Source organism: Apodemus sylvaticus, chromosome 14 (assembly GCF_947179515.1).
Source record: "Apodemus sylvaticus chromosome 14, mApoSyl1.1, whole genome shotgun sequence".
NCBI classification, from domain to species: Eukaryota; Metazoa; Chordata; class Mammalia; order Rodentia; family Muridae; genus Apodemus; species Apodemus sylvaticus.
This window is the reverse complement of record NC_067485.1, coordinates 39,054,573-39,064,139: the sequence shown is the minus strand read 5'-3', so window position 1 is coordinate 39,064,139 and position 9,567 is coordinate 39,054,573. Positions and strand designations below refer to the sequence as shown.

Below are 9,567 nucleotides of genomic sequence, written 5' to 3'. Positions count from 1 at the left end.
GCCAGTTGCACATCTAGGGTTTGGATAGGAAGATTTTGATGTTTTTGATAGATTTATTACTAAACAAATAAAAGATACCAACCAACTTTTTTTCCATTCTTGACATATCTGATGTCTCTTTTTATTTATAGCACATTATATTTAATCACATACTCAAAGGACATAAAATTGGAAGAAGTTTCCAAAAGGTGGATCGTGTAATATCTCAAAAATATGAGTTATAGCAGACATCACCATAAAGTAGCAGACATTGTATGAAATTGATTAGAGAATCAACTGTTTCTAGGTCCATATACAAACAGAAGGAAAACATATAAATACCAAAAAATTGAGTTTCTTTATCAGATGCCTGCAGGGAGTCCAAATCTGTCCAGATCGGGTAGTCTTTATTTTCTTTGATTGCAGGATTAACCTATTGACCAGACATGATACTTATTATTAGTGTCTGTATTCCTTGGACCTGTGCCCTCTAAATGTTGTATTACACTTAAGAAAATATTATAAGTGTGAAATTCTAGTCACAGGCATGGATTTCTGTTTCTGTCATAAGACATTGAAAATTTTTATGCCACCTAGAAGCAAGAGGTATATAACCTTCTTCTTAGGTTATTTGATGCTAAATAAAGTACCTCACTTGCAGTTACACAGAAGGTAATCCAGGATTCTGATACTGGAGCATACCCTTCTGTTTGTCCAATGGGCAGTGGAAAAAGTGAGGGCAGGTCTTTCAAGTAGGAAGCAGGTCATTGATATAAGAATATCAAATGAGTTATTTGTGGATATTTTACTCAACCTAGGAACGGGGTTTTCCAGATGACTTGAGGACTTGCTATTCTTTGTGTACATCTTGTAATATAGAGGCACAATAGAACATTAGATGTCTAACTTTTGATCTTGCAAAGTGAAGTGTTTTAAAATTGATCCTTTACTACAGAATAACATCATTTATCAAAGAGAAAATCAGAGGATAAGAAAATTACTCACCTTGGATATTATTCTTATGATATATTCTAGAAGGTCTTTGTTTTTAGCCTCAATGGATTTGGCCTTTAATAGGATACTATCAGGGCATCCGGGCAAAGCGCTGAGTTCTGTCGCAAGATGTTTCAGAGGGTCCTTCCAGGCCATCAGTGTGTGGAATACCATTTTCAAAAAGTCTTCAAACTATGTAACAGTTATTAAACAGCCATATTAAGGTAAATGAAATATGGAGCATTAGTTTCATGTGGCTTTTGATCAAAAAACATGAACGAATACAGCTATTTTCTATTTTAATGGGGAAATATGGTTTTCTTGAGATGAAAATGTTGTAGCAATGTAAAAGTTAAACTATTCACCTGTATCTTACAAAAATGAAACAGTTTATGCAAATAATTTATAATGAACTATATTATTGAACATGTTCTGGTTTCTGTCTGAATTCTACCATCTACCTTTTTGGTAAGGCATTACGTATTTTACTGTTTTTCTTGTCCATGAAACCCTAATAAGTCTTTCTTGGGACTTAGAGAATGTCTACTGGTCTTGAATCATAAGAACAGATGCCATCAGTTTCAACTACAAATCACTTTACTCATATTTACAATACCAGTGAAGAGAATACTGACAAAATTATATAAAAAACTCATGAAGTTTAGGATATTAATAGAAAGGTGCCTTGAAGACAACCTCTCGTTTATAAATATGGTTTCTCAGCCCTGTCCCCTTGCCTCTAACAGAACAGAACATTTTTGACAATTATATCTGAAGGACAACAGAGCTCATTGCATGTGTAGAAACCACAACTGAAATTTTACCCTCGGGAATAGGTCAGAATTGCCTATGTACCTCATAACTGATTTGAAAATGGTTCCTATGTTGCTGTCTTTCAACTAATCTAATTCTGAGGAGAACAATGAGCAGAGCAGGAATCAATGGATATTTTAAGGAAATTGTGAGAATGAAGGAAATGAAAGTGTGGGAGTGATGACAATGCAGGTTGACAAGAACATATGAATAAGAGTTTGAGCTTGAGTCATAAGCCACTCAGAATTCCATTATTACTAGGTTGGTTGATCACACAAGGTCCACAAAACATTTCAATGTATCCATGTCCTTGTCTGAGTTGCAACTGGGGAGAATTAATTGAAGCCCTGTTAAAAACTACTTTGTGACATTTCTACAATAGAGTGAGTCTCCAGAAACATTAGGTCTCTATCTTCCTCTCCTTTCACTTTATTATTTTTAAATGATACCTAAGTAATCTATTTGAGTGTAATTTATGGATATAGGTAAGAAAGGAGAGATCATAACAAGATTTAGGTAGAGTTGCTATGATGTATAGAACATCTCATGACAAATGAAGTAATTGTTTTCTTGGGAGCAATAGTAGATAGTATTTATTGAGCTCCATTGTCCAGGTACATTCAGGTATTATACAGAAGAAATTATAAATTCATGGAATTTGGGAGACATGGATAAGAAGCAAACCAAAAAAACAGGAGATTCCTGGGATCCAAGTAAAGTTAGCTTCGTGGTCACTGATGACAGTGTGCCAATATGGAGACATTATTAATTTATATCAAAGAAAATGGGTTTGCATGTCTTAGGCTTATATATGAATGCGTTATAAAAATAGGTGTGCACTTCAGTTCAAAGTTACCTACAGAATAATTAGTCAATTCCCAGTGTGAAGACATCGGTAAAATATGATTCTTTAAATGTTCATTTTATAAAGATCTGCTACGAGATTATTTAATATTCGATTTCCTCTATAATTTCTCAAGTACATGCCATGATTTTTAGTTCACTGTGCACTCTTACTCATTGACTCTACTCTTCTGATTACCACACCCCTCTCAGTGCTCATAAGAACCTGCCAGCATGTCAAAGCCAGGGGACTGCTTCAGCCTTTTAGGAGGAAATCAGAAGACTCACCGATGTCTTTAGGGCATCCTCGATTGTTTCAGGAATATTGATGGGAACAGTGTGGCAGCTGTTGAAAGCCTTGATTATTTTCTCCTTACTTTTGTGCAAATCTAATATCTGAAAATGTTCAAAAGGAATTTCAGTTAACTGAACATTACAACTTAATAAGAAAGAACATGAGAACAGAATACTAATCCTGTTAATAGATCTGTAATTTTTATAAAGCACTGCATGAAATTTAAAATTAACAGAATGACCATTTACCTAATATTCAGTATAAGTCAGTAATCTCATTTGACATGTCACCTTTGTAAACTACCATTCACTTTTAATATTTACTATATTATCTCTCTCTCCTTTTCTGTTTTGTTTTTTGTTTTTTGTTTTGTTTTGTTTTGAGACAGGGTTTCTCTATAGCCCTGGCTGTCCTGGAACTCACTCTGTAGATCAGGCTGTCCTAGAACTCAGAAATCCACCTGCCTCTGCCTCCCAAGTGCTGGGCTTAAAGGTTGACTCACCACTGCCTGGATTGTTCTGTCACTAATCTAAAAATTTATTATATATATTGAAGAGAACCCTTAAACATAGCAAAAGCAAAAGCATAGCTTTCTTTCAAATTGCATCTTTCAGTATGATTTGAGCCTTAAGCTATTGTAAATACATATGATTATTAATCAGTGTTTTGTTTGCTATTATTTCAAATTCATTTATACTTTAACTCAGTGTTATAAAAATTCACTTTCTTTCTATTTCAAATGAATATATACACCCATACCATTTAAATTCTATCATAAATCCTGAGTGAAATTGTGTTAATTGTAATAACATTAGACATAAAAGGTGGCCATTTTAGGAGATGCTAAGCAACAATAAAATTCAGAACAAAATGAGACTAATTGATATTTACATATTTGACCTTTTAATAAAAATTCTTAGCAAAATTCTTACAATTTTATGCTATAAGTATAGGTGTTTAAAAAATAAATATAAATTTGATAATAACTTGAATACTCATTTTATTCCTTACAAACCCTATTCTCAGAAGTATTCCCATTTCCAAGCTGCTTATAGTAGCTGAGTTTTCTTTCTCCTAGGAAAGCATTTTATTTGAATTAGTTCTTTCTGCTTTCACAGACAAGACACAAGGTAACAATTAACATGGAGGATTTGGGGAAAAAGCTAGAAATCAGTGAGATACTTACAAACTTATTGAACATGTTTGAAGAGAACGAGTTGAAGAACTAAAACAGAATGAAGGAACAAAATAAAACATTTGGGTAAACAGCATAAATACATTTTATTGCAAATGCAGAGACACATTTTCTAGGTACCCCTGTTATTGAAGACTTGTCTATTATCTCCTTCATTGACCTTGAAACAGATAACATCCAGCCTGTTTCCACTTCTATCTCTGTTCTCCCATTGAATAAACTCATGCACTGGAAACCGTTAATAAGTAACTTCTAGCCTGAGATGTTTCTAAGAAAGCATTATAGCTACTTCCCATCTCGACATCATGCACATTTAGATTAGTTGTATTCAGTCCATTCAACTCCTCATAATACATGTTTCCTTTATGGTATCTGAAGTGTGCTAAGCAAAGATGCTGTAGAGACTGACCTGATGTAAACAAGGTATGGAAATCACAGTTCATCCCCAGCCATATCTTTTAGGTTTTTATGTCAGGACTATAAATATGAGAATTTTTTCTTGTATGTGTGTATCTACCTTCTTTTATGTTTGAAAGAGTTATTAAAAAATTTGGACAGAAGCAGCTGATCCCTGTTCTTGAATTAGGGAAGGATGAAAGAAGCTGAGAAGTAAGAGGCCTAGCAGTCTCAATTAATCTTGACCCCCAAGATCTTTCAAACACTGGACCACTTAATCGGCAGCATACACCAGCTGATATGAGGCCCCCAACACACATACAGTAGAGGACTGATGTGTCTGTGTTCATTCAGAGGTGGTGCACCTAACCCTCAAAAGACTGGAGACTCCAGGGAGTTTAGAGGTCAGGTGGGTAGTAGGTGGGGACATCCATGTGGAGACAGAGGGTGGGGAGGGATGTGGAACAGTTGGAGGGTGGACAGGAGGAAGAGGAAATCAAATATGGAGTGTAAAAACGTTAATTAATTACAAAAAACTTGTTGCATGATGCTTTCTGTTAAACTGTAGTGTAAAGCACTGCTCAGTTGGGAAGTTCCCTTTTAGAAAAACATCATGGGATAATGAGGTACTCACAAACTCTCTGCGCATGGCAAAACCAAGATTAGCCAGTTTTCCAGAAATTACTGTGGCATTATCAAACAAGTCCTTCAGGTCACTGATGGCAGCCTCACTGGCATTTATGGGTGCAGAGGACACGTTCTCCCACAGGAAGAAGTTTGACACCAACAGTATCAGGAAAGTCCCTGCTATATAGAAACAGGAGCTATGTACAATGAAAAATATTCATCTGAAGTTATTCAATGGTAATAATATCCCTGCCCATTGTCCTCTGTATGATCTGGCACTATAAACTTATGGGAGTGAATAACATCTTCCACTGTAAATGCAACAAAATAATTTAAACAAATACATAATTTGAGAACTTGGTGACTTCTTATATCTTTGGATTTCTGTCAGCTATGATTCTGAAATATCCAAGCATTTGGGGTTTTCTCTAATTGTGAGTGAATGGAATGACTTCCATTTTTTTAGGTAGTTAATGTTTTGAGCACTTCCATGACTTTCAGCTTTCACTCTCTGCAAGACTCTCTATTGTACTCAGTGGAAACAAAGCATGTTTGCAAGGATAGCACAATACCTTTACCAAGGCTTGTTGCCTGCTAGAAATAAGCACATGAAGGCCTACTTCTCAATCCTAAGGAAGAAAAGAATCCACTCAGAGAAAGGCTTCTGTTTGCAGATTCCACTGGTTCCTGGTAATATTCCTATTCAAGAGTTTTCCCCAAAGCTTGCAATGGTTTTCTTTATGAATTTGCTGCTTACAATAATACTACCAGCAGAAGGAGTCTTTGTTATATTATCAAAATGTATTTATAAAAGCAAAGACTTGTAAATAAAATTGATTTTCCTTAGCTTTTTTAAAAAATTATTTAGTGAGGAAGGCTAAATAGCAACACTGAAGAATCTGCCATAAGAGTACATAGCTTACATCTATTCTGAAAATTTGACATTTTGAGATAGATAATTCCATATTATTGGTATCTCCTGGCTATTTAAAGTTATGCAGAAGCATCATGATTTCTCATACAACATGTTAGTCATTTTCATATTTTCTATGTCAGTCACCTAAGAAACTGAAAATTTTCCCTAGACACTGCTACATGACTCTAAGCTAAGATTACCTCTCTTTAAGAAACAAAGATCCATAAATGCACTGTGCATTTGCTCCCAGAATAATGATTAGAAAGTATTTCTCAGATCCACTGGGTTTTACTTCTCCTGGTTAGTTATTAATCGTTGTCCTTCATTTCCAATAATAAAAGGATGACAACAGAAAAGCAAACTGTCCACCACCTCTGCAATATAATTCAGCATCTAAGCTGTGTGGAAGAAATTTGGTAAACAGTTACTTACAAGAGCAGGGTTGAATCAAAGAAGGGAGCATCTCTACAGAGTCCTACCCAGGCTTAACAGTTGACTCTGGGAAGGTTCTTCACTGGAGTTGGAAGTATTCTATGTCTTTACTCACTACCTCTTATATAGTCTAGCAGAGTAACCCTAAGGTCACGCACTGGTAGGAGGAAAAGGAAGTATTAATTCCCATTATCTTTCCCTCAGGGTTTAAATAGCCTAGATAACATGAGCATAAATATAGTTCTAAGTTCATGGTTTATCTTACTTTTAGGTTCACTGAGGTAGTTTTCTGTACATGGTTCATCTCATTTTGTGTTGTGAGTAAAACAAATTATACTGTGAATAGCCACAGCTGTGTCTTCCTAATAAAGTCTGATGGAAAATTCTTGCTTTAAGTAAATAGCTATGTCATAGATATTTTTTCCTTCAGGATTTTATATATTCTAAAATTTTCAGTGAAACGTTGATGAAAGTCATATATATTTGATTGGTTTTAGACCACTGGGTCTCAAACCTCACTGAAAGTCACCCATATTAAGTTTTGTGATCACGAGTCTTTGACAACACCCAAAGAACATTGTGAATTGTTTGCTTTTACATATTAGGCATGTAGGAGTGATGATTTTACATTCAATATAGATGACTTGAGGGCCATTTTAATAAAGATATATTAACTTGACCAAAAAATATCAAAAGCCTCCATTTTTTGGAGCCAAGAACATTTCCTGTCACAGATATTCAGATATGCTTACAAACATTACCTAAGTCCATGAAACTGGGCTTAAAGATAATGGAACCTACTTGATTTCAAGTATAAGAGTCATACTAACAGAGATGTGAAAACATGCCTCAGTTTGGTACTTACCTTAACTTGGGCTGAATAAGTTCTTTATTGACATTTCCCACTAGCACAGACAGAGCAGAGTGACATGGGCTCTATGAAAGTGAGTCAGTACTCTGTGGCCTTCTACCTCACTACATGTCCAATTTATTCTTATCATGCAACCAAAACATATGATATCTCACTGTATCTCCAATATTTAACTAGCATTATCCCATACACTAACAATAGTTTGTTTTACATAGATAACCACCAAGTCTTCAGATCTTGAGAATATCATCCTAAGTAAGGAAACACAGAAAGACCAACATGTTATGTGGCTATTGCCTATTAGTAATAGACAAACATGTTATAGTCCACAGACCCAGAGAGGCTAAGTAACAAGAAGGGTTGGAAGAGATACACAAGGATCTCCCTTGTGAGATACCTAAGCAGAGGCCCAGAAACATATGTATTAAACAAAGAACCAGGTCCCTGGCTAAAACACATCTGGCCAGCTGTATCTGCTGGAAGTCACCATTCCTGCTACATTCTATTATGCACTTAGTAGATACCACTTCCTAGCAACCCTTCCCCCACCCAAATGGCCCTTGGGAGTCACATAGCACTGTTCTTAGAAATATCACAAAGAATACTTACTAATCGCTCCTCTTCCATAGCAGAAGTTAATTCCATTTGTGGCCTAGGTACCTAAAAGAACCCTGTCTTTTTAAAAGTCAACTTCCCCATAAACCTCTTTTTTTCTTTCTTTTTTTTTATTGAATATAATCTTCATTAACATTTCAAATGTTAAAATCTTTCCTGGTTTCCCCCCTCCCTGAAAACCCCCAAACCCTCTTCCTACCCTCTACCTCCAAGTATAGGCTCCTCCACCCCACTCACTCCCACCTCCCCTGCTCCTCCAATTCCCTTTGTTGGGGCATCTATTGAGCCTTCACTAAAACAAGATCCATTCCTCCCACTGATATATGACAAGGCATTCCACTGCCACATTTTTAAACCTCTTATGAATCATGTAATGGCAAGGCTTGGAAACCCCTGCTTTCAGGATTTCTTCCTCTAAAGACTCTCATATGCTTGCTTCAGAGTTGTGGCTCCTGGCCATCTCCTTGAGGTCTTTGCAATCTGGGCACAACACTGGGAAGGAGAGATAATTGATTTTGAGGGTGAACTGGGACCAGGTGAGGGTGCAAGGACCAGCCTCAGCTTGGAAAGGGTTTCTGAGAAACAAGGTGTCTGGGAGCTGTGAAAAGATCTATTGAAAGTCAAATCATGGATCCATGCTGATGGCCTATCTTCCGCTGGATATAGCTTTTCTAGACAGCTTCACTCTATGTTCTGTTTTCTTTCCAGAGATTTCTCTGTCTATATTCTCCTTGCTTGATCTTCTAAGAGATTTTTCTGTACTTGTCCTGCTTGCTTGTGTGTGTGTCCATATTCTCCAAGTAGTTCTGTCTTTTTATCCTAAAACAAACAAAACAAAACAACTCTGAATAGCTCATTTTCTTTAAAAAACAAACAAACAAACAAAAAAAACAGGTCCAGTCTTTTATTTTACATATCAACCCAGTTATGTTCTCCAGGCTTTCCTCTTGATTACCTTATGAATCAGTATCCCAAGACCTCAGCCCTTTGATTCTTAGGAGACAGGAGGCATACATACTTTTTCTTAACATTGCAAAAGAATTCAGAGATCTGTCTGCCCTTCTTAATCACAGACAATAAGCTAGTTAGGTGAGATCCTGCCCTAAAATTATCATTTCCACCATGCCTGAGCCTAGCCTGCCTCTGGGTTAGCCTTAACTCAGAAATCTTTCTTGCTTTACAAGCATAAACACAAAAACTTAACTTGGTGGAATCTCCATCTATCACCTCTCTCTAAGGCTCTAGATCTCCTTCCTTAGTAATTTTCTAACAAGTTGGCTCATGGTGCAGCTGCTTTTACTTCTTTAGATTCAGGAAACTCCTCATATAATTTATATTGAGTCCTTATTTTTGCATAGTTGAGAAAATATGTATTTTCAAACCCATGTATTTAGAGCTATTTCCCAAAGTCTTAATGGCTGTCCTAAAGGTCCTAGTGTTTGCCATTTTGTTGAGACATAGTCACACCCTCAACTCCTGAATTCCTGTTATTTCTAACTATCTTGGAGTCATTTAACATTAACAAAGAGGACATTCCTCAAAAGGAAAGAGTCCTCCACTGCTAGTGGATCCAGAAAGTATGTACATCATTC

The 9,567-nt window shown here is 36.1% G+C and overlaps 1 protein-coding gene across 1 annotated transcript; it reads right to left on the bottom strand.

Annotated features, from left to right (window-relative positions):
• Positions 1-205: 205 nt before the first annotated feature.
• On the bottom strand, positions 206-6,520 carry LOC127664543 (prolactin-7D1-like). Its single transcript, XM_052156606.1, has 6 exons — positions 6,490-6,520; positions 5,149-5,321; positions 4,110-4,148; positions 2,917-3,024; positions 985-1,164; positions 206-412 (listed from the first exon to the last, which is right to left on the bottom strand). Exons 1-6 carry the CDS (start codon positions 6,518-6,520, stop codon positions 206-208), a joined length of 738 nt encoding a protein of 245 aa, XP_052012566.1.
• Positions 6,521-9,567: the final 3,047 nt, after the last annotated feature.